This window comes from Gymnoscopelus braueri (genome assembly GCF_963280865.1).
Source record: "Gymnoscopelus braueri genome assembly, chromosome: 2".
Taxonomy (NCBI): Eukaryota; Metazoa; Chordata; class Actinopteri; order Myctophiformes; family Myctophidae; genus Gymnoscopelus; species Gymnoscopelus braueri.
Window position 1 is genome coordinate 4,369,410 of NC_137604.1, and position 26,659 is coordinate 4,396,068.

Sequence of the window (26,659 nt, forward strand, 5' to 3'; positions counted from 1 at the left end):
TAAAAGGCCTGTATTCACATTTTACTTGAGTAAAAGTACAAAAGTATTGGCATCAAATTGTACTTAAAGCACAAAAAGTTAAAGTGCAGAAAGTCCCATTTCAGGTTTCAAATCTTTTGAAAATAGCAGATCGCTCACATTTGTGATAATAATCAAAATCTGCAAAGTGACTGGTAACTAAAGCTGTAAAATAATTGTAGTGGAGTAAAAAGTACAATATTTGCCTCTGAGATGTAGTGGAGTAGAAGTATAAAGTATCAAAAAATGGAAATACTCAAGTAAAGTAAAAAATAATACCTCACAATTGTACTTAAGTACGGTACTTGAGTAAATGTACTTAGTTACTTAACACCACTGTCCCACTCCCTGGCTCTGGTGCGTTAATGACGTCTTTGCATGTCATTTTGTATTGTCAATAAAGATGTGAAGAAAAAGAGAATCCTTGCCGCTTATCAAGGATCCTATTAAAAAAGGATGTATCACTTACGTCACGTTGTCCACTTCCGCCTCTTTCGGTGCCTTTTTAAACGGACGTCAGTGACGTAACAGATGGATCCTTCTCTACACGTATCCGTGGGTTGGCTCTTTGCAGTGTCGCCATGTCCGCTTATTATAAGGTACTTTTGGGCTTATTTTTCTGTGAAGTTGCTCAGCGGTTGCGCTGCGGGGGCTTGTTTCTAAAGTGTAGTTGCTTATATGGGCTTGTTTCTAATGTCGTTTAAACCAGTGGTTCTCAAACATTTTCATATCAAGGAAACCCCCCAAATTGATATGTAATTATTTGTCCACAGACCCCCCCGATCGGAAAATATTTTGTGCCAAAGAGACCCCAATACAAGATTTTGCGGATTTGAAAATATTCCCAAATGTTCACTTTTTTTCCTAGATTTACAGCAGATATACAAGCTCGAGTTTAGATCGGCTATTTTCAAATAGCCAACGGTTTAAAGTGCTCATGTCGTTCTTTTGGGCTTGTTTTCATAGACCTGGTTGCTTATTACTCCCGCACAGTCTGGCAACACAGTCTGGTCGTGACTCGTGAATGTGATTGGACCAGATTCAAAATGGACGCGCCTGCTGTGCTGTGTTTCCTCATCAGCTGGAACGAGAAGAAAGTTGAACGCACGTTTGAACGCGTTTATTTCCCATTAAATCGTCAGAGAATAAAGAGTCATTTATTTGCCAGAGAGAGGTAAGTGCATCTACTTCTTAAACTAGCCCTGATACATGACTGTCTGTCATAGTCATGGATGACCTTCAACATAGTGTCTGCACGTTCTCCCCTTTTGGCCCGTACATCTACATAAACGTTCAGATTTCAAATATAAAGTGCTTACCCCATGGCCCTGATGTTACAATCATGTACGGGCCGTCAGAAGTACCCGTATGTTCAGTATTGTACAATAAAAAACATCTTAATCCGATCGGTGGCCATTTTCTCCGTAATTCCTTCATATGCTTTCAACTACGCGACCCTATCGGGTGGGAGGTGTATTGCACTCTGATACGTTATAACTCTATGAGAAAATGGCCACCGATCGGATTAAAATGCTTTTTATTGAACAATACGGAAGATCCTGGTATTTCTGATAGCTCGTACATAATTGTTACATCTCTGTCCGTGGGGTAAGCACTTTATATTTGAAATCTGAACGTTTATGTAGATGTACGGACCAGAAAGGGAGACAGTGCAAACACTATGTTGAAGTTCATTCATGACGGTCCACGGTGGATCCATGGCTAGTGCATTTACTTCTTAAACACAACGACGTCATGATGTTGTAGTCACTGTTTGAACGCTCCTGTTAGGTTTGTGGCGCTAACATGGCATCCATTGACTTGTTTGTTAGTTTAAATCAGTGGTTCTTCTAAACCTTTCAGTTCGTTATATCTCTACAAAATTAGCTGTAGAATACAACTCTCGTAGTATTTATGATTCTGACGTTTTCAATCTACGAGAGTTGTAGGGTTCACCCCCCATGGACACAGGGACTTTCAGCACTATGCCCCGTAGACACTCCAGTCCAAACATGTACAAATTGAAAAAAAAATGGTGCCTACCCTGATTTCCCAAATGTTAACTCTCGCTACGGGGTAGTAGTTTAATGTAATAATCAATATATTTCAATAAAGAAGTGTTTTAATGAAGTCTTTGACCGAATGCCATTTTTTCACCCTCGTTTACTTCATGTTTACCTTGAGTGTAATTACGGGTTTCACCAGATAGGCGCGTCACTACCGCCCATTGGGAACTTCCGACAGAATCGGCCACAGACGGCATTAAAACACTTATTTATTGAAATATATGGATTATTACATTAAACTACTACCGCGTAAAGACAGTTAACATTTGGGGCTTGGGGGTAAGCACATTTTTCTTTCAATTTGTACGTGTTTGGAGTGTCTACGGGGCATAGTGCAGAAAGTCCTTGTGTCCATGGGGGGTGAACCTAGCTGTAGTATACAACCCTCGTAGACGTATTTATGATTCTGACGTTTTCAATCTACGAGAGTTGTAGGGTGCATTTCCCATAGTGACTTGGACTTTCTGCACTATGCCCCGTAGACACTCCAAACATTGTACAAAATGAAAATAAAGGCGCTTACCGCCAAGCCCCAAATGTTAACTGGGTCTACGGGGTAGTAGTGTAATGTAATAATCCATATCTTTCAATAAAGAAGTGTTTTAATGCCGTCTGTGGCCGATTCTGTCGGAAGTTCCCAATGTGCGGTAGTGACGGGAAGTGAGGGGGCGCATCCGGTGAAACCCGGAATTACACTAAATGTAAACAGGAAGTAAACGAGGGTGAAAAAATGGCGTTCGGCCACAGACGGCATTAAAACACTTCTTTATTGAAAGATATGGATTATTACATTAAACTACTACCCCGTAGAGCCAGTTAACATTTGGGGCTCGGCGGTAAGCGCCTTTATTTTCATTTTGTACAATGTTTGGAGTGTCTACGGGACATAGTGCAGAAAGTCCAAGTCACTATGGGAAGTGCACCCTACAACTCTCGTAGATTGAAAACGTCAGAATCATAAATACGTCTACGAGGGTTGTATACTACAGCTAGGGTGAACCCTACAACTCTCGTAGATTGAAAACATAAATACGTCTAGAGTTGTATTCTACAGCTACCACAAAATAATCATATTTGAACTGGGGACCCCACTAAAGAATCATTTTTGAACTGGGGACCCCCCAAAATAATCCTATTTGAACTTGGGACCCCCCCCCCCCCCCCCCCCCCAAATAATCCTATTTGAACTGGGGTTGAGGCATTACATTTAGTTTGACTCAGTTCCACAGATAAATATTGTGAAAATAGCAGATCTACAAGCTCACAACTGATTGTGATTGAGGGTTTAATGTTAAATGAATACATCTCTCTCCAGACACCCCAGTCTTTGCCCAGCCGTCTTCATCCTCCCTGGCTGGTGGTACATCAGCAGACGTCTCAGATGACACGTCTTTTGAGTCTCACATTCCTCCAGTCACCTTCATGGAGCTGCAGGCAGTTGATGCTCCCAAAGACAGGTATCATATAACAGTGGTTCTCAAACCTTTTCATGTCAAGGACCCCCAAAATGATATGTATTTGGCTGCGAACCCCCATCTCAAAAATATCTTTTGCTAGGGATTTTTCAAAAATAGCAGATCTACAAGCTCATAGCGCGATACTTGGTATATATATATATATATATATATATATATATATATATATATATATATATATATATATATATATATATATATTCTCAAACATTTCTTTTTGTTGACATTTTTTGAATACAAATTAAAACTTAGGTCAGAATTTAGAAGGTGTTTTTTAGAATCGGCCTCGGGTCTAAATGGTGGATTTGTGTGCTTTTAAATGGAATAACGTTGGCACTTGATCTCAGCTCCACTTATTTAGTGCTGCTCTTGAGTAGGAATAAGTGACGTGGAGCTGAGAACAAGTGGGCAAACTTTATTCTTTCCTTGTTTGTTCTGCCGTTTGTCTCTAGCACCTGGACACTCATTTTGCCTTAACCCATTAAGACCGGGAAAGCATCTGTCATTTTCATTTTAACCATTATTTTATACTTTGGCTATTCATATGAGACCTGCATATGATGATAATGTTTCAAAATAACATACACACCTGCATATGATGCTAACGTTCTAAGTATCATGTATACCCAGTGGTGGGTTCTACCGTCAGATGCTGTGTACGCCGTACACCTTGAGTTTTTTTTTCGTCGCCACCGTACACCTTCAAAAACTGAGACGCTGATACACTCTGATACGCTAACTGCCCAAGGCTGGGGGGCAGCAAGAATGTGTGGGCTAACTCTGAGTTGATGGCTTATCATGTGTGAAGCTATTGTCCTTGAGGTGATAAGTAATGGCTGCGACGGAATTCACACATTAACAACGACGCGAATACTAATGAAGTACTCTAATCAGGCAGTGAAGAGTGCTTCATTAGTATTCGCGTATGTGCGTCATAGCACAGCATAAAAGGCAATGAAATTATGTTTTAGTTCAGTCTGCTTCTGACTCTTGGAAACGAAGATGGGACCACGACCACCGCCAAAAAAGAAGCAGTTTTTTCAAAGCAATCTGTTTAAAGAGTTTCGCTGCAGCCCCGGCTTGTAAGCGTCCTGATGCGTCTCCAGAACAGCCTCCGTCTGCTGAGGCAGAGACACGACCACTGTCCCGGACAGAATCTCTCTCTCTGCTCTCATCTGCTGACACTACACTCAATAAGGAAAACCAGCCTGTCGATTCCAGCAGCGAAAAATCAGTACAAAGCGTATTACATTTAATTAATTATAGACGCGCGCATGCCGTGCGTGTGGGAGGCAGGGAATAATCATAGTATACCTTCAAAAAAAAACTAGAACACAACACTGTGTATACCTGCTTTAACATATGCTATCTGTACTGTATGTATATATCTATCTTTATTTGTTCAATTGAACCTGTTTTCTACCGCTTTCCTTTTGCTCTCAATCTACCTCTGTCCTCTCTCCTCTCACAGAATACTACAAAAAAAGTCAACCACTGCTTTACACCTATAAACCTGATTGTGTTTTGTTTTAGATGAGAGACGTGGGCTCAAAGCTCTGTATCTCTGAGTCTGAAGCAAAGGTTCGGAAGCTGAGGAGTGGAACGAACGGTTCTCTCAACTTCATTCTGTGCTCAGCCAAGCTGTAACCCCAAGAAAGGTCGGTGCAATTCTCCCAACTTGGCTGCAGTTGTTCCCTGCCTGTTCGCATGCATTACAGGCAACACAATCTCTCAAGAACAGATTCCGAGCTCGTCATTCCGAGCTTTGACGATGTGTTCCCAGATTGCAGGCAACATAACATCGGCAACATAACATTGGGCGTACAGTCCATACGCCCGATGACGTGAAAAGACGTGCTTGAAATCGCCCTCTCCCAAGATAAAACATACAAAATGCATGGAATATTGATTTTTTTTTAATGGTTCATCTTTTTGGCCTACGGGGGTAGAGGGGGAAAATCCTGTCTCAAGTTGATGACACATTTTAGCTTTGTGCTCTAGCCATATTCTCTCGATGGTCATATTAACTGGATGAAGTATTACGTTGTTTGTTACGTTTATGCTATGTATGATGGTTTTTGTTGCCTGTTAAGTGTGAAGACTTGAATTTATCACATTTCCCTGCTGGATGTTGGATTTGTGTGAGACTGCTATTTTCACAGTACTAGTAGTTGACCAGCAGGTGTCGCCCGTGTTCAACATTTTCTGAATAGATCATGGATAACCAGGGTTCCTTTTTAATGCATTTTTTCTTCCAAATGTCCCTTGACGTATCATGTATCATGTCATATGACGTATCATGCTTTTTGTTCCCGTTTGTGACTTTTTCTTTGGTCCACCAGGAGCAGCTTGGTGAGCAAGATGAGATCCTCCAAGGCAGCATGTCCTCTTTGAGAGATGAACTGGAACGTGTGATGGACGATGAGAGAGAGGAGAGAACATGGGAACCATCATGGAAGTGAGTTTTGGCATCAATAGGCTCTGTACCAGTGGTTTTCAACCCTTTTCATGTCAAGGACCCCCACATTTACGCTTATTAGCATGCGGACCCCCATTTGGAAATATATACCAGGGACCCCCCATAAGAGAGCACTTTTACATCTCTAGCAGTGATTCTCAAACATTTTAATTTCAAGGACCCCCAGTTTTGACATGCATTAGGGCTACGGACCCCCATTTAATGGCATTTCCATCTCTGGGACCCCAATTTATATTGCAAAATCAATGTTAATTTAACTCTGAGAGTGTACAAATGTAACCAAATGGACCTGTTAGGGTCCATTTGGTTCCATTTGTACACTCTGAGTTACAGACACATAAGACCCTTATGATAAGGGTCCATTTGGTTCCTAAGTATCTATCATTTAGCTGGGGACCCCCTGGAACCCCTCAAGGACCACTGGTGGTCCCCGGACCACTGGTTGAGAACCACTGCTCTATACTATGCACAGCAGCCATTGATGCTAATGAAGGCTCCGTTCCATTTTGTGTAGCACAGTGGTTCTCAAAGTTCATTTCAAGAACCCCCATAACTCAGAGTGTATAAATGGAACCAAATGGACCCTTACAGGTCCATTTGGTTCCATTTATACACTCTCTACGAGTTACACATCCGTGAGGGGCCTTTTGGAACCCCCTCAAGGAACCGTGAGGGTTCGAAATGGAACTGAGCCTTCATTAGTATCATTGGTAACGCCTGAAGGAAGGAAGTATGGAAAAGGCCCAATTTGGCTCCTCCCCTTTCTTAGTCTACTTCCTCCTGGCTGCTTCTGTGTTTATTCCTACAAACAACATTGCATGTTTAAAGGACGACTTCACCGATTTTCAGATCACCATCTCCCACCATCCGGCCGTCACATTCCACATCCACACCTCCTCCTCCTACCAATGAGAAGCTGAAACGCACCATAAACCACCCGGAACCTCAAGTCCCATGGATTCATCTTCTCTCTCTCTCTCCACATCCCTCTCTGACAGCCTCAACTTTCTCCTGAGGTAACACATTACCTTCCTTAAAGGACCACTTCACCCATTTTCAACCCATCTTCCCATTATTGGCACCATTTCTGTTTACTCGCTGTGTGTCTCAAAGGGAGGGTTGTCGTCTGTTCAGAAAACTGCCTACCAATCAGTGTTCATTTTGTCAACTAAAACCGTGATGATAAAATGTTTGTCAAACTACCTTTTTTCACTGACGAAAACAAAATAAAAACTAAGCTATGACTAAATAAATTGATCATTTTGTCAACAAATAAAAACTAGACTAGAAATGTTAGTGAGGGATCTAGTGGAGAAGAGATCCAGTAGAACTAAGACAAGTCATTGGCTGTGACTATTATTATAGACATTCTGTTGACTAAAATCTTATAATATTTAGTCCACTGAAAGTAGACTAAAAATCTAATATTTCAGACGACTAAAATATGACTAAAAGTAAATGGAATTTTATTCAAAAGACTATGACAAAACATATAGCACTGCTACCAATGACATCATCGGTAGACGGGTCTGGAAATTTCAAATAAGATTAGACAGGTTTACTTTGGTCATTTCAAATGACTTTTCTTTTTAGTTTTTTCTTGTATTCATTCAAGTGCTTCCATTTCAACATGCAAACTTTCCCGGAAGAGAGTCTTTAATTCCTATTGGCTTGGAACCCGCCCCTGATGATGTCACTGGTAGGCATGTTTCTGAGCTGTCCATAGTGAAACAAAGAGACAGAAATGGTGGCATCTTATAAAGAGCAATAGTGAGGACCAATTGTATACTGTTGAAAATGGCTAAAGTGCTCCTTTTAAAACATATTTATGTATTTTTATGTAGAGTGAAAACACTCCATTTGGATAGATCTTATCTTTACTGCATGTCATTTATATGTGTGCATTCTTACTAGGCTGGGATCCTTTACCATTTTAACCATTCCCTCTTAACTTTAGATTTCTTTGGCTATTCAAAAATAGCAGATCTACAAGCTCATAGTGCGGCAACGAGTGAGCTTGTAGATCTGCTATTTTTAAAATATTCATACACACACACACACACACACACACACACACACACACACACACACACACACACACACACACACACACACACACACACACACACACACACACACACACACACGAAAAAGTTTGAAAAACATACGTAAAACGTTTTTAGAATCCCCCAGAAGCAAAGATTTGAGTAAAAAAAATCGCTTAAACAAAAAACATGTACAGCTTGTATATCTGCTATTTTTGAATAGCCAAATAAATCTAAAATGACAGATGCGTTCCCGGATTGAAATATAGAGATGCAACGTTTCTGCCCGACAGCAATGATACATCAACGCTACTGAAAGGAAAGACGTGACTCGGTCAAACGTAATGTGTAAAAAAAGAAAAAAAGGCCTCACCTCTATCTGTGTTCTCTGTCTCACTCAAGGACCTCTCCTACGTCTACGTCTTGGTGGTGAGCATCTGTAGGTGCTGCTGCAGCACCCTGAACTGCTTCCTCTCTGACCAGGGCACCCTACTGCAGCACCCTGAACTGCTTCCTCTGACCGGGGCACCCTACTGCAGCACCCTGAACTGCTTCCTCTGACCGGGGCACCCTACTGTGCAGTGGACAGTAACTAAGTACATTTACTTGAGTACTTTAAGTAAACCTTTCCCCGGAGAGGGTCGCGCGCCGCGAGTGCGGCCGCTTACCGCCAGAAGCGAGAGCCCGCTGGGGGCTCGCCTCCCCGCCCGACCGGGTCAGTGGAAAAGCGATAAGAGTAGTGGTATTTCAACGGCGGCGCCGCGTGCGCTAGGCTGCGAGCCTCCCACTTATTGTACACCTCTCATGTCTCTTCACAGTGCCAGACTAGAGTCAAGCTCAACAGGGTCTTCTTTCCCCGCTGATTCTGCCAAGCCCGTTCCCTTGGCTGTGGTTTCACTAGATAGCAGGTAGGGACAGTGGGAATCTCCTTAATCCATTCATGCGCGTCACTAATTAGCCCACTGGATACCTTTTTGCTGTTATGGTGTTTTTTCTTTGGTAGACAGACAACCAAGCATGTAGTCACAGCCTTTGTCATTTACCAGAGCAGTGCTTCTCAAACTTTTTCATGTCAAGGACCCCTACATTTATTTAAGTTTTTTTTTGGCCGTGGACCCCCATCTGAAAATGTTTTGTGCCAGGGACCCCCAGAAGAGTTACATTCAAAACTCAACGAAGTGACGTGCTGTGAGCTTGTAGATCTGCTATGTTTGAATAGCCAACATATAAATGGATACAAGTGGTTAAAATTATTGTGATGCTATTAAGTACTTTAGCTGGGGACCCCTGGAGCCCCTCCAAGGACCCCTGGGGGTCCCTAGTCTAAATATCTGACTCTGTCATCAATTGACATAACGACACATATGAGGGCTTGTTGCTTATCTCTCACCACAACCGTTTCTGACTCTCCTGCAAAAATAAGAACAATTGGTCATGACCATGGTAGTAAAAGTTCGGGATTTTTCATTTTAGTTTGTTTTGACTTTAGTTAGAGTGGATTTGTTTTTATTTTATGCTAATCTTTTTATTTGTTTTTTATTAGTTTTAGTGTTAGTTTTAGTTTGTTATATTTCGGTTATTTGTCAGGTGCAGGATAGAAAAGGGCCAGAGTAAGTGTAGGCTAGTGAGTAATAAAAACGGTGGTGCCGACAGCTGGTATAAAGCTGGTACAGCGAAAAAAATATATATCAAGATTTCATATCATCTCAAAAAGCTTATAAATTGTGAAAAATAATAATAATGAGGGCATTTTGTCTATAATTTCAGTTTGTTTTAGTTACACACAAGGTACAGTTTTGTAAACACACAATACAGTTTCAGTTAGTTATCGTTTTCTTTTTTTTTTACTCGTTATTTATTTCAGTCAACGAAAATGATTTTAAAAATGGTTTCATTAACTATAATAACCTTGGTCAGGACATCCGCCTTTCTCTAGCACATGCATTTAGCATGTTATCCAGTTTCGTGATTTTCGTGACACAAATTTAGTGTCAACATTGTTGTGTTTGAAACGGTATTAATTTTTTCAGAGCACAGTAAACACCAAGATTTATCATTAGATCCAAAGTGGGTTTGTCTGCTGATGTCTTTATAACAGACTGCTATACAAACCCCTGTATCACTCTACTTCCCAGTAACAACGTTCAGACAGACCCTCTGATCACTTCTTTAAGCTCACTGCGTCTTCTCTCAATGGAGACCATCATCTCACTGAAGATCCTGTCACTGGCCTCCACTGCTGCTTCTGCAGAACTGTTCAGGGCCTCCATGACCTGTCTCAGGTCTTTCAACTCCTTCTTTTTCTCCTGGATCTTCTGCTGGACTGCTGGTGTCATGGCCCTTATGTTCATCCATGAGGCACAGATAGCAGATACACTGGAGGTCTGTGCCACAGAACACCTCCATCAGCTTGTCATGACTGGAGCACATCTTCTCCTTCTTTGTTGGTGGCTGATGGGACCAGCTTGTGCTTCTTCGATGCGACCCGTTGTGAGCTTGTAGATCGGCTATTTTCAAATAGCCTAGGCATAAAATAGGGCTGAAGTGGTTAATGTATGTTTCATAATATCATCATTTATATCTGAAAAGTAACTAGTAACTAAAGTTTTCAAATAATTGTAGTGGATATTGTTTAAGGAGAAAGCCTTTACTGTCACACTGCTGTGTTATGAGGAAAAATAGACTGCCTTTCAACAGGGGGTTAATCGATACAGAATGACAGAATTTCCATATGGATGAACTATTCCACACAAGGAGGTGCAGTGGTTTGGTGCTTGGTTATAAACAACACTATACTGTAGATAGCTTCACTAATTACAAGTTTTTTTGTTACAAAAAAGACCTTGTTGACTCAATACTGACCTGCATTCTGGAACTCTGTGAGAGTGTGGCTGCTTGTTCCAACTTTCGCTGGTTCCTCTGACAGTGGCTCTAAGTGTGGGCCGTCCTTAGGCAGAATCCTCCTGTACTCTGAAGAGTTGTAAAAAAAAAACACCAGTAAAATATTTAAACCTAAAAAAATAAATTAAAAAAATATATATATATAAATGTAGTGGAGTAAAAGTACAATATTTGCCTCTGAGATGTAGCGGAGTAAAAGTATTGGAACTTGGAAATACTCAAGTGAAGTACAAATACCTCAAAATTGTACTTAAGTACAGTACTTGAGTAAATGTACCTAGTTACTTTCCACCACCTGTGGCCTGACACATGGGACAGGTGTACTTTCTGAGGATGGGGCAGGTCACTCTCCCGTCCTCTGACCTCCGTCAGTGGGACTGGAATATTTCGTCCGTCTCTCCGCTGCGCTTGCAGAAGCGGCAGTAGTAGTGGAGGTCAGCAGGTCGGCGGCGTCCAGGAACAACTCCTCCAGCCGTGTCCGAGAGCGAAGTGGCTGGACTGAGGGTCGCACCACTGTCCACATCAGACGTTGTTGAGGGGGGTCCACCACCACCGCTGCTGCTGCTGCTGCTGCTGCCTGGGCTGAGGGGTACGCTGTCAACGGAGGAGTTGTTCTCGTCTGTCCAGAAGTGCTGGTGGTAAAGGAGGGCCTGACTGTCCAGTCTCTGCCCGGGCCATGATGAGACAATAGTGGGGGTCCATGGCCATGATGAGACAATAGTGGGGGTCCATGCCAGTGTTGTTTTTGGCAGGCATTTTAGATTTAGTCTTAGTCTTTTGGACGAAATGCTTGTTAGTTTTAGTCACATTTTAGTCATTTCTATCCTTGATAGTTTTAGTCTAGTTTTAGTCGACGAAAACTCAAATGGTTTTAGTCTAGTTTTAGTCATTGGTTTTAGTCAAACAAATAAAATAAGATGATGTATTTAAACTAATTTAATTAGGTCAATATACATATTGTATTTAAGATATGACTGCTAACAGTATTATCATAAAATATATCCAATTTTTAGGGGATAACACAATAGGATACAACGTGTGTTACAGCACATACTGTAATTCACACAAAATACATGTTCGGAAAATAGAATAGCCTAGATCAGGTTCTCATTATCAACTTTTTTTTTTACCAGTACCAGCCAGAACATATTTGTCTCTCCAATTACCACCATTATGACTGATGTTAAAATACAGTAGCGTACACCTGCCCCATCCTATTCATATGCACAATTCACACAGGAGGCAAATGTATTCCTACTAAAAATGTTGTATTTTTGACAGTTGTGTACATTATGGTAGCACTAAACTGGCACTTAAACTCATGCAGTTGAAAGAAAAACGTCTTAATAGCTTAATAACCACATGGTACCCTCTTTCTAAGCAATGGAAAAATTAGAATGTACATATACTGTACTGTACATAGTGTATGTAAGAACTAGGTATATTAAGTTACTGTACTGTTGAGTTCCAAGGATTTACTTGTCACGTCACAGTCATAGGCACGATGCAAACAACCATTGAACCCCTACGTCACTGACGTACCCCCTTTTTCACTTGCTTTCACTTGCCCCTGTCCAGCCAAAAAAGCCTGCATGTTTTACTCATAACAATCCATAGCCTTGATACAAGGCTAAACAATCCAAGTTAGCTTAAGCCATTGGTTCTCAAAGTGGGGTCCGGGGACCCCCAGGGGTCCTTGAGGGAGTTCCAGGGGGTCCCCAGCTAAATGATGGATAGTTAGGAACCAAATGGACCCTTATGGGTCTGTAACTCTGAGAGTGTACAAATGGAACCAAATGGACCCTAACGGGTTCATTTGGTTCCATTTGTACACTCTCAGAGTTAAATGAACATTGATTTTACAATATAAATTGGGGTCCCAGAGATAGAAATGCCATAAAATAGGGGTCCGTAGTAGGGGTGTTCGATATTGAAAAATATACTATCACGATATTTTTCAAGAAATATCACGATAGATAGACGATATATATCACCATCATTTATTTTATGTTCGTTTTTAGGATTATTATTATTGTATGATTATTAATAACATATATGATGATTAATTATATTATATGATTATAACATTTTATAAGATATGATCATGGGGCACATATAATCATTATATTATATAATATAATGAATCATCATAGCTTATTAATTAATGTGTTCAGACAGACAGGCTACATACAGATAGATTGATAGATGGATATAATATTCGTTTTTATGCTGCTGCTAATAGATAGATAGATAATATTAGTTTTTATGCTGCTGATAGATAGATATATATTCCTTTTTATCCAGCTGTTGCATCATGTGACATTCAGTGTAGGCTGCTTATGGTGAGTTAGTAGTGTAACAGACTGCTTCAGACAGAACATTTGACAGTCAGTGGTGGAATGTAACTAAGTACATGTACTTGTACAAATTTGAGGAATTTTCACTTTACTGGATTATCTTAAATTTTCAGTACTTTTACTTCTACTCCACTACATCTCAGAGGCAAATATTGTTCTTTTACTCCACTACAATTTAGTTACTTTGTAGATTTGTATTATTACAAAACACGCATTAACCACTTTATCCATATATAGTTCAGCTATTTGAAAATAGCCGATCTACAAGCTCACAGTATTTGAGTATTGTGAGTGTGAGTATTTCTGCATTGCAGTACTACTGATACTTTTATTAAAGTACTTTTTCCACCACTGCTGACAGTAGCCTAGTATTATTACACCTACCTACTAACAGTAGACTAGCAGGTCACACAATGGATCATTGATATGCATATGCATCCAGCCAGGTCGGTCATTCCTATGTTAATTCATGGTGTTGATAAGCTTTTGTAAGCGAGGTACGAATTGTTGTTTTTAATCGATAGTCCGTCCATGTGCGTGCGTGCACTCTTTATGCGGGGACGGGACACCTTCGCTGTTTCACCCGTGTTTGGTTAAAAGTTATATCGAGTGACGTTCGAACATTGCAAACTTTACAATTAACTTTAGTTTGCACTTTGCACCGTGTCGGTTTTGGAATATCCAAAGAGCCTGACTCTCCGTCCATTACTGCTGTTGTGCAGAGCACCGCAGACTGACAAGACAAGAGCTGCGATCGCCTCGCTGCCAAGAAGAAAGGGGGCGGGGACTTCGGGAGCGTGTGTGATGAACACAACAGATCTTCAAGCAATCAATGCGGTCCGGACGTGCGGTCGAGACACGTTGTTAGCTTGTAGATCTGCTATTTTTGGCGAACGAAACAGTCGTACTACAGAAGTATAAATGAAGGAATAGAACTGCAAATCATAGACTGTGCACTCACAGGATCTCAATGGAAACAAGACCGCAAGGACCTTTTTTGGACCTTTTAGACAAGTATTTTGCCTAATAAAATAGAAATATTGAAATAATGCATTTTGAACGTCCCACCCAATACAAATTTCGTCTCGTCATCGTCTCGTCGACGAAAACACACATTCGTCTCGTCATATTTTAGTCATCAAAGAGCTATGTTCAGCACGTCAACGTTACGTTTTCGTCATGAAAAAAAGGGGCGTTGACGAAATCATATCGTCTTCGTCATCATTGACGAAACCAACACTGGTCCATGCCCATGATGAGACAATAGTGGGGGTCCATGCCCATGATGAGACAATAGTGGGGGTCCATGCCCATGATGAGACAATAGTGGGGGTCCATGCCCATGATGAGACAATAGTGGGGGTCCATGGCCATGATGAGACAATAGTGGGGGTCCATGGCCATGATGAGACAATGGTGGGGGTCCATGCCCATGATGAGACAATAGTGGGGGTCCATGCCCATGATGAGACAATAGTGGGGGTCCATGCCCATGATGAGACAATAGTGGGGGTCCATGGCCATAATGAGACAGTAGTGGGGGTCCATGGCCATGATGAGACAATGGTGGGGGTCCATGCCCATGATGAGACAATAGTGGGGGTCCATGCCCATGATGAGACAATAGTGGGGGTCCATGCCCATGATGAGACAATAGTGGGGGTCCATGCCCATGATGAGACAATAGTGGGGGTCCATGCCCATGATGAGACAATAGTGGGGGTCCATGGCCATGATGAGACAATAGTGGGGGTCCATGGCCATGATGAGACAATGGTGGGGGTCCATGCCCATGATGAGACAATAGTGGGGGTCCATGCCCATGATGAGACAATAGTGGGGGTCCATGGCCATGATGAGACAATAGTGGGGGTCCATGCCCATGATGAGACAATAGTGGGGGTCCATGCCCATGATGAGACAATAGTGGGGGTCCATGCCCATGATGAGACAATAGTGGGGGTCCATGCCCATGATGAGACAGTAGTGGGGGTCCATGCCCATGATGAGACAATAGTGGGGGTCCATGCCCATGATGAGACAATAGTGGGGGTCCATGGCCATAATGAGACAGTAGTGGGGGTCCATGGCCATGATGAGACAATGGTGGGGGTCCATGCCCATGATGAGACAATAGTGGGGGTCCATGCCCATGATGAGACAATAGTGGGGGTCCATGCCCATGATGAGACAATAGTGGGGGTCCATGCCCATGATGAGACACCACGCAGAGGTCCACGGTCCTGCCCAGCTCCATATGGTCCTGCCACATGTCGAGGGCTCTGTCCGGGGTGATGGGGGGTCGTCTGTCCCGGTGACACGTCCGCTCACGTCGGCTCTGCTGGAGGATGGCATCTTTTGGGGAATAACAAGTGTGCAGAAAGAATGCAGGCCTGTTTCACTAAGTATAGAGGGTTAGGGTCTAAGTGGTTCAACTGAAGTGATATTGTTAAATTCCAAATATTATCATAGTATTCTGAGGCACCCCTGGACTTGTGTCACGGCACCCACTTTGAGGGTTAGGGTTAGCCCTGATCCATAGCGTTAGAAGGAGTTCTCCTTAACTCTTATGTTACTTTCGATCCGTTGCCCGCACACCCGCGGTAGTGCAGCCTCTTGTCTGTAGTTAAAAAAAGAAAAAACACTTTCGCTACTCACCAAAACAAAGATGGATTTAAGATGTTGAAAGCTTACTTTCCTTAGTGGGAACACTCGGAGACTGAAGGTCAGGTTGCTCAGGTGTTTGGTCACGTCTATCAGCGCTCCTGAGACCAGCTTGTGGGTCCTGCAGTGTGAACTGGACTCTTTCCATTGTGGTCTTGTAGTTCTGCAGGAATGACATGTGTTCAGCTCTCAGCTCCTCCTCTATGGCTTGGATTGTGTTTTTAAAAGGGTTAATATGTCTCTGTTCAGACCCTCAGTCTTCTCCTTCATCATCCCACTCTTCTGCTGCTCTTCATCCCTCACAGTGCAGTGATGCTGGCCTCCTCTTCCTCTTGTAGAAACTGATGGAAGCTTCTTCAACTGGTCCTTAATCTATCCCTCTGTGTGCCGGCTGGGGCCTGGACCTTAATCTGCCTCTCTGTGTGCCGGCTGGGGTCTGGACCTTTTTTTAAAGTGTTCTGCTGTTTAGTCACAGTTTCTTTTAACTTTATTATTAACCCATTTAGACCGGGAAAGAATCTCTGTCATTTTTAGATTTCTTTAGGCTATTCAAAAAAATAGCAGATAAACAAGCTCATAGCGCGGCACTTGGTGCCGCGCTATGAGCTTGTAGATCTGCTATTTTCTTTTGTTTGTAAAATATTTTGTTCCAGGGACCCCCCAGAAGCAAATATTTGAGACTGTTCGCTTTCAAAATATTCAAATATTTAAAGATTTGCCAAAAAAAAATCACGATTTTTCAAGAAATAGCAGATCTACAAGTTCATAGCACGGCGCTCTGTGCCGTGCAATGAGCTTGTATATCTGCTATTTCTTGAATAGCCCAAAGAAATCTAAAATGACAGAGATGCTTCCCCATGGATTTAATGGGTGAAAGACCTCCAGTTTCTCCTGTAAAAACTCCAGTGATTTCTGGACCTACTTCCTGTGATCCAGTGCAGCTTCATCGATGGGTCTGAACCTGTGGTTGGTGTGTTTAACCCCTTATTAGATTTAACGTTTTATGGCGGCGGCATAGCTGCCTTAGGGAGCAGGATAGATTGTCCCAGTTGTCCCAGGTTCGATTCCAGGCCCGTCCAGCAATGTGTCGAATGACCGGTTTGAAGTGTCCTTGAGCAAAGACACTTGACTTCGACACAGCTCCGTGCCCCTTGTGGGCAGAGATCAGCTGGGTTGAGATGAAACCCAATTTCCCCCACGGGAGCAAAAACCTTTGCCTTCAATACTGTTGAACAACAGTCTGAGAGAAAGTGAAGGTTTTCTCAGCATTAGAGACTCCGTATGTGAAGACCAGAGAATCTGGAACCTCTTTAACGGAGTTCTTCACAGTTCCTTCAAACGGTATCGTATATATACCTTTTGAGAACTGGAAGCGTTGTTCAGTTTGACTCAGAGATTTATGCACGGTGTCTGAGGAGTCAACGCTAACACAGTCCTGGGCCTCTCCGTGGTCGGTAGAGGTCAGAGGTCGGACACGGAGGTAGACCTTCAACAGTTCTCTGCCCTCCAGGGAGGAACAAGAGCTCCCCTTTGGCTTGTGTAGAGCACAGGACTCTGAACTCCGGTCTTTCCTCAGATCGTCTACATCAAGCTGTACACCTTTGTCCACTTAATATATAACTAGGGATGTCCCATATTGGCTTTTTGACGATCTCCGGTTTACCTATATTGCCCAACTCTTAATTTCCGATATCGACCGATATATGCAGGCTTTGTTTCACCAAGGTCGAGTAACAACATATCTAATATATATATATATATATATAATATATAATACATCTTATAAAATATATAATAAATAAAAACCGATACAGATATTTATGATTATATAGTTTTTATGTTAATATCGTCCGATAATATTGGGGGGGCTCCCAGATATTATCGTCTATCTCTTAATATAACGATTCAAATGCAGTTAAACTCAAACATATAAAAGCCCGAAAGAGCGAGGCCTCTCACCAGTAGCACTGTGATCAACCCAAAGAGGCTTTCCAATATATAAAGTGCAAATATCCTGCGCAAATAATCAATACTTCACTCAGGTTATCACACATTAATGTGCAAAAATCAGTAACAGAGGACCTCTCTGTTACAGCCCATCATTCTGCCTCTGTAGGAAAACCACCGAAACACGTCTGGGTTCATCTGTCCCGATCCCAGTAGAAACTCTGCAGCCTCAATGAGGCGCTCAGGTCAGGATGAGAATTTGTGTCTACTGTAAGTTGGCGACTGTAAATTAGAGAGTTTTGCGCTGAATTCTGTGACCGGAGGTCTTGCGCCCGTTCTGAGTATGGGAAGGCATTGGGGACTCCCCATTGGCTTAAAGGACAGCCAATGAGGAGACAGTGTTGAGTCCACCACTGGATAGCGCAGAAGACAGATGTATTGGTAACGGTATGTCTGCTTCATGTCTGTTCCAGCTGAGTTTGGAGTTTGTCAACATCACTAGTCAACCTTCTTTTCTTTCCTAGCTGGTAGCTGAGCTACTTGACTTCCTATCGCGTGTTAGTTTGGTTGCCATGTCCGCTTATTATAAGCGACGTTGGGCTTGTTTTTAAAGTGTAGTTGCTTATTTGGGCGTGTTTCCTATTGTTGTTTAAACCAGTGGTTCTTAAACATCTTCATGTCAAATTAAAATGCATTTGTCCACAGCCCCCCCCATCTGAAAACATGTTTTGCCAGGGACCCCCATACAAGATTTGTTAAAATGTTTCAAAGATGTTCCACAATTACCTCCTTTTTATTTTCTCAAGATTACTTTTTTGAAAATAGTAGATCTACAAGCTCACAACGCATCGCGTCGCGTTGTGAGCTTGTAGATCTGCTATTTTCAAATAGCTGATGTATACGTTAAAGTGCACATGTGGCCCATAGTCGCTTATTTTGGGCTGATTTTCCTAGACCTGGTTGCTTGTTTCTCTCACAGAATCTGGCAACACTGATTATAACCGCCAACTTGAGGCTTTTGTTAATGGCTATTTCAGATGACCATGTTTAACCCTAAGAAATTAGTAACTAAAGCTGTCAAATAATTGTCTTGGAGTAAAACCTCTGAGATGTAGTGGAGAATGCTGTTCATGTATAACGAAAGTGGAAATACTCAAAAGTAAAAGTACCTAAAATTGTACTTAAGCCCTGTATCAGAGGTCAGCGAGTAAGTTTGGCCTCAGGCCAATGTTTTACTAACATACTGTATTAGATGGCAGCATGGCCAGAGCATAATAACAACTGAAACTTGCACAAACCACTTTATATTCAATTCAACTACATTGATATGAAAGTTAAAGACTTGACATTTATGTGGTACTGCATTCTGTGTGGAAAGAATGTTTGTTCCTTGAATGTGACACGTATAGAGGCAGTGTGCTAAACAAAAGTACATTTACTTGAGTACTGAAAGGGGGGAACAGTACAATTGGCTTACACAATACGTACAGGTGCAATATTGGTGAGTTTATCGTTGTTTGAATCAGAATGGAGCTTGTTGCAACTTAGATGCATATAGCATCTAAAGGGATTCAGGATAGGTGGGCACTAGATTTAAATTGTCTATTTTGTAAAAAAGTGAACGTTTTATATTTGAAAAAATGTCCTTAAGTAATGTAAAGTAAACATTGTATATTGTATTGTATTGTATCCTTCAACTTCTTGTTTATGCCCCGAAATGACTGGTGTACAGGTTTTGTAGCAATTTGTAGAAATATTAGACCTTACTTGTCGAACGTTTAAGCATAATCATACTTCTAATCGTATACTTTACTATACCTTAAAACATTTTCCAAATACCTTTCTTTTTTTAGTTTTTCTTTTTTCATTTTGGACAAAATAGCCAATTTGACCTCAAGGTGCCCAGATGTCCCTAGTGCCCACTGCCCACCTATCCTGTTACCATCTAAAGTTGCTTGAATCTACAGTCACGTTGTAAGCTTGTAGATGCAGCTATATGTTGTAAATGCCATAGCCCCCCACCCCCAGAATAGGTTGGGGGGTGTGTGTGTGTGTGTGTGTGTGTGTGTGTGTGTGTGTGTGTGTGTGTGTGTGTGTGTGTGTGTGTGTGTGTGTGTGTGTGTGTGTGTGTGTGTGTGTGTGTGTGTGTGTGTGTGTGTGTGTGTGTGTGTGTGTGTGTGTGTAATGTTTTACTTTACAGATTTATTTTTGTGTTTCAGGTTGTTTGTATATTTTTGGATTTTCACTGTATTTGTTTGTATAGTCTCTTGGGGGTTGTTTTGTCTCATAGTATCTGTGAAAAAGTGTTTCTGTAACATTCATAATTTAAAAGAAGTATGGTTTGTTTGTCTAGTTAGGCCTACTGTTGACATTAGAGAAAGCACTTTTTGTATTTGTGATGTTGCCTATATTATATTATGCCTATTAAAAAGTATTTTGTTTTGTTGCTTAAGTTGGGTGTACTGAAAGATTAATAAATACAAAAAAACACTGCACTGTTTCTAGTTTGACTTTGGCCTTCTGTGAGATGAATACAAAACTGTTTATGGTTTGTTTGCCTGTTAGGACTACTGCTAAGATGAATAAAAAGAACCAGTGGCTCTCGTTTTCATGTCGAGGACCCCCAGATTGACATATTATTCCACAGACCAGATCTACTGTAGCCTACAAGCTCATAGCGCGGCTACGATCTTGTAGATTGCTATTTTTGAAAGTTTGTGCAATTTGTGTTAACATTTTAAACTCAAATCTTTGCTTCTGGGGGTCCCTGGAACGACACATTTTGAGATGGGGGTCCACGGCCAAATGCAAATCATTTTGGTGGTCCTTGACACGAAAAAGGTTTGGTTCCTATTTCTTTTTTTCTTTTTTCTTCAAGTAAAGTACAAATACCTCAAAATTATACTTAATACAGTACTTCAGTAAATGTACTTAGTTACTCTCCACCTTCTATTGAGACCATTATGCTGTGTCCAGGTGAGACATGACCTTTGACACGATCCTGTTTCTGGTTTGACACGAATGTTGATGCTGAAGATTAATTTTCTCCCCTGAGCAAGCAGGCAGGCTCTGGCTCAGTGGTAGCAATTTCATCACTTCTGCAGGAAACCCTGGTTCCAAACCGCAGTAGAAGAGGAACGTTACGTAGTGCAGCTTTTCTTTTTCTCTTTTAAACAGCTGCTATCAGCCTATCGCACTGAGATGTGCAGGCTCCCCTGTAGTAACTCTGAGGATCCCCTAGGGGTCCCCACACCCCATGTTGAAGACCCCTACTATCAGAATATAGAGATTTTGTTTTAATGTTTTTTTTTCATTATGTCCAAAACTGTTACTTTTCAGGATTGAAATTCAAAAATAGCAAAAGTAGCAGATCTACAAGCTCGAAACGCGTCGCTTCGCGCCGCGTTTTCGAGCTTGTAGATCTGCTACTTTTGATGCTTCTGTGTGACATGGTAGTATGATCAAGTAGGGCGTTAATTTACCCCAAAAAAACACAAAAACAGTTAAAACATGGACCTAAGAGGTTTCTGCCCGACAGTCATGACTTAACAGGTGCTGCTGATAAAAGTCTAAGTCAGTGTGTGTGTGTGTGCGTGCGTGCGTGCGTGTGCGCCTGCGCCTTTGTGTTTGTTTGATTGATTGATGTACTTTATTTAGTAAGACATGAGAACAACAGTACATGGAAGTACACATTCACAATACAAGGTCTACTAAACTGTGAGACTCATTAAGCACTGAGCTTGTTTAAGATGAGATCCCCATGCACACAAATCATGATGACATATAAGAGACAGACATATACACACTACTATACAGAACGTCATACAATCAGCTCACAGGTTGCTGGTATGAAGAGTGAAAAATATGTACAAGAGCAGAAAAAAATGGGGAGGGGGGGTAGGTTAAGACTTACACAGGGGCCATTTTTGAATTGCAGCCTCCTGAAGGTGTATCTTTAGGGCAGTTTTGAAAGTGAGTAGGGTTTTACACTCCTTTACTCCTTTTGGTAGGGCATTCCACATTAGCATGAGAACGAGTTCATTCCCTTTGTTTAGCCAAATCTGGGTTGAACATGATTCGTGGAGCTGCCTCTGGTGTTATGATCATGGACTTCATTAACGTTTTGGAAGTATTTTGACAAATACAGGGGGATCCCAATGTTGTGGTGTATCTTGAAGACCAGGCCCATAGAAAGTTGCTGTACTAAGCCATCCAATCCTAGCAAAATGAGCAGGGGTTAGATGGGTTTTGTGATTGAGGCCAAGATGTAGCCTTACAAGTTTGTTTTGGGATGTCTGGAGCCTTGTTTTTAAGGCCTTGGAGGTGTTGTGATACCATGAGGAGCATGCATAATCGTAATAACCTTGTATGAAGGCCCCTGCAAGAATCTTCAGAGTATTCTTACTGACTAGACGGCCAATGCTATACAATTTTTTTTAATGTATTTTTATAATACATAAATACAATACAAATAAAAAAAAAGTTTGAAGTCCACATAAGGATAATTCTTTTTAACAGGACGTTCATGAAAGTCCTTGCGGGCTTGTTTCCAATGAGGGCCTGTGAGCAATTAGGGGTTAAGAGTCTTGCTCAGGGACAAATTTCATTTCATCGACACATATGCTGGCGTGGCCTGGAATCGTACCTGGGGCAACCAGGGCCTCTGGCTCCCTAGGCGGGCTCACTAACCACTCAGCTATGGCCGCCCCTGAAGTCCACAGCCCTCCTCTGAGACATACTGTAGAGTGAGTAGACAGAAATGGTACCATATTATAATGAGCGTTAGTGAGGACCAATTATATGAAGATAGGTTGAAAGTGGGTGAACTCCTCCTTTTATACTTTGATGAGACACGTTGTGAGCTTGTAGAATTTCCAAATTGTGAAAGATTGAAAGATTTTGAAATAGTTCACCTGCAATTACATCTCTCTCTCTCTCTCTCTCTCTCTCTCCCTCTCTCTCTCTCTCTCCCTCTCTACCAGGACCTCCATCGGTTTACCCACGTGCCAACAGGTAAATGTCTCTCTGTCTGTCTGTCTGTCTGTCTGTCTCTCTGTCTGATTCCATCAGATTGTCCTGTTGTCCTTCATCTGAATTCTTCCCTCGCTAAACAACTAGTAGAGCAGGAGTTCTCAAACTCTTTGATAGCAGGACTCCACAGGGGCGCAGCCATGGGTGGGCCTGGGTGGGCCACCCACATAGAGAGCTGGCCCACCCAATCGATTTTGCAAAAATAAAAAATGTTTTTCTTTTTTTTTGTAATACATTTTTTTTTAAAATAATAAATCGGTAAAATCAGGCAAAAATAAGAATTAAATAACATAACCCTAAAACCTAACCCTAAAACCCAAATAAAGAAACAAAAAAACAGGGAAAAGGTATAGCAACATCCGCCCAAAAACCGTGCGCGCACACGCTGGGGCCTAGGGCCAGCCTATACTAGCATTCTGGCTGCGCCACTGGGACTCCATCTTATGAGGGCAAATGTTTTGGTGACCCCACACTTTGCTTATAGTGTAATTATATGCTGTATTTAACCCATTAAGGCCTGAGGTTCCGATTCTACAAAATGTCTTCTAATTCCTAACAGTTTTTTGAAAAAGCATATGTTGCTATGTCAGTGGTTTTCAAATGTTTTAATGTCAAGGACCCCAAAATTATATGTATTTGGCTGCGGACCCCCGTCTCTCACATTTTCTCGATTTTTCAAAAATAGCAGATCTACAAGCTCATAGGCACTCGGTGCCGTGCTATATTTTGTTGCTAAATGCTAAATTGCCTAAATTGTAAATTGTATTAAGAATAGAGGTTTTAAGTGGTTTTAAATGTGTGTTGTTGTTTTGTGTACAGGTAAATGTTTAAGTGGTTTTAAATGTGTGTTATTGTTTTGCGTACAGGTAAATGTTTAAGTGGTTTTAAATGTGTGTTATTGTTTTGTGTACAGGTAAATGTTTAAGTGGTTTTAAATGTGTGTTATTGTTTTGTGTACAGGTAAATGTTTAAGTGGTTTTAAATGTGTGTTATTGTTTTGTGTACAGGTAAATGTTTAAGTGGTTTTAAATGTGTGTTATTGTTTTGTGTACAGGTACATGTTTAAGTGGTTTTAAATGTGTGTTATTGTTTTGCGTACAGGTAAATGTTTAAGTGGTTTTAAATGTGTGTTATTGTTTTGTGTACAGGTAAATGTTTAAGTGGTTTTAAATGTGTTATTGTTTTGTGTACAGGTAAATGTTTAAGTGGTTTTAAATGTGTTGTTGTTTTGTGTACAGGTAAATGTTTAAGTGGTTTTAAATGTGTGTTATTGTTTTGTGTACAGGTAAATGTTTAAGTGGTTTTAAATGTGTGTTATTGTTTTGTGTACAGGTAAATGTTTAAGCGGTTTTAAATGTGTGTTATTGTTTTGCGTACAGGTAAATGTTTAAGTGGTTTTAAATGTGTGTTATTGTTTTGTGTACAGGTAAATGTTTAAGTGGTTTTAAATGTGTTTTATTGTTTTGTGTACAGGTAAATGTTTAAGTGGTTTTAAATGTGTTATTGTTTTGTGTACAGGTAAATGCCTGGACCGCTCAGACCTGCTGCATAAGGTGTTCATCTCAGACTGTGATACCAGCAAAACCACACAGAGATGGGAGATGAACAATATAGTGGCTGTATGAGGACACACACACACACACACACACACACACACACACACACACACACACACACACACACACACACACACACACACACACACACACACACACACACACACACACACACACACACACACACACACACACACACACACACACAGGTAAACCACTCCTGGAACTGTGTGACTGACTGAGTGGCGTGCTGGTCTCACACATACACACTCCGTCTCATTGGTTGGTTGTGTACATACACACTCCCATGTCCTTGCGTCTCATTGGTTGGTTGTGTTTACATGGTGACATCACACCTTGGCTTCCTCTCTCAGGTTTAAATCGTATCGTCACCATCGGGTTGAAACCTTGTATGTCCGAAACCGTTGCTTTACAGGAAATGGTTACATTGCCTGCCAAAAACGTTTATAAACGCAAAAAAAAACATTAAAAAAAAAAAAATCTAAAATTATTTTTCCGTTTTTCCGTTCGTCACAAAGAACCAGGAGATAACATTTTCCAAAAAGTTGCTGCTCCATTCACTTCAATGTTAAAAAATAAACGGACACAAAAAATAACATTCCTTCTATGTTTAAGCTGTAAACATGCTGGCAGTCTGTGAGTACTATTTTTGAAAAACCCTGGCAGTTTAAGAGTTAAAAAATAACCCCCCAAAAAAAAACAGTTTTCCAAAATAGTGCAAAATGGCAGATCTACAAACCCACGAGGGTTTGTAGATCGGCTACGACACTGCAACACTGTAGTACGACAAAGTAGGGCAGTAATTTATGAGGAAAAGAAAAGAAAAATATATGGAGATACAAGGTTTCTGCCCGAAAGTGACTATATTTAGCGTGGTTTGTTGCAGTGGTTCTCAACCTGTGGGTCGGGACCCCCCAGGGGAGTCCTCACATGATTTAAGGGGGGGGGGGGGGGGGTCCCCAGATGACAGTAAAGTGACAATTTAAGGACTTTTAACACATTGGGTGCCAGCATTTTATAATAACAGATTACGTTCGGTGCCGAAATCTCACCGTTGAGCTGCGCGGCGCTGTTTAAGCTGTAGACTCCACGACGTGCAATCCATGTGAAAACAAAGCATGCCTCCATTTTGCCCGATGGTCCTGGCTAACGCCTGGAACGATAACATCTCTCACGCGAGTAACAATGGCGGAGCGATCACGCATACAAAATGAGTAGTTTTCCCCAGCGTAAAAAGTTTCGGAGTTATAGGGGTTTTATAGAAGGAGAACGGAAGCGGATGGGAGCCATGTTTTCGGTTCAGACCGTGTTTGGCACCCGATGTGTTAAGACCTTTTTAATACCTAAAAAAAAGAAAAAGATCAATACTGCATCAAACGTAATCAACAAACTATACCATAAAAAAACTGGTCAGGGTGGGGGGTCCCCAGTTCAAATATGATTATGTTGGGGGGATTCAAATATGATGGGGGGGGGGACGCTGCGATTGGCTGCGATTGGCTAGTGCTAGGTGCATCCAAATAAGCCGGAGGCACAGAAGCGTTCTAATTGGCTAGTTGAGGAGTGGAGCAATAATCCCATAGCCTGGAGGGACGATCGCTCCGTTTACAAATAAACAATGAACTGTTTTTAATATATTTTATATAAATGTTCGAAAATATGACCGTTGTCATTGAACCAGTTGAAACAAGCATTTGATAATTGAGGTTCGTATTTTCTGCATAAAAACAAAACATCTGATGACTGGGAAGCCAATGTGAACTGACGTCCAGGTTTTTAGGACTACAAACTGCAGCACTCTATGGACTACAAGCCCCACAGCTCTCATCTTATCTCAATACCTGATTAAAACCAGCAGCATTATCTTTACACACTGTTGTTGTGAGGCAGCCACTCAGCTCACAGTAAAATCCTCAGTGTTATATTGACTCTGAGAGCGTACAAATGGAACCAAATGGACCCTATGGGTCCATTTGGTTCCATTTGTACACCGTCAGAGTTGAATGTGGTGTATGTTTATTTGGTTAAGATAAGTGTTAAATAGCTCTATATTGTCATAGTAATCATTGCGATAGAATGTTTGTTCAGTAACAGGAGTC

General features: G+C 41.4%; 1 protein-coding gene across 2 annotated transcripts in view; it reads left to right on the plus strand.

Annotated features, from left to right (window-relative positions):
- Positions 1–24,979, plus strand: part of galnt7 (UDP-N-acetyl-alpha-D-galactosamine: polypeptide N-acetylgalactosaminyltransferase 7) — a 550,610-nt gene extending 525,631 nt beyond the window's left edge. Inside the window, exons 15-16 of one of the 2 annotated variants that reach the window (XM_080415954.1) lie at positions 22,935–22,965; positions 24,502–24,979. In XM_080415954.1, the coding sequence (XP_080272080.1) occupies positions 22,935–22,965; positions 24,502–24,608 (138 nt within the window). In that variant the 3' untranslated portion in view covers positions 24,609–24,979. The remainder of the gene's footprint in view (positions 1–22,934; positions 22,966–24,501) is intronic. The other variant, XM_080415955.1, reaches the window with a different exon arrangement.
- The last annotated feature ends 1,680 nt before the right edge of the window (positions 24,980–26,659 follow it).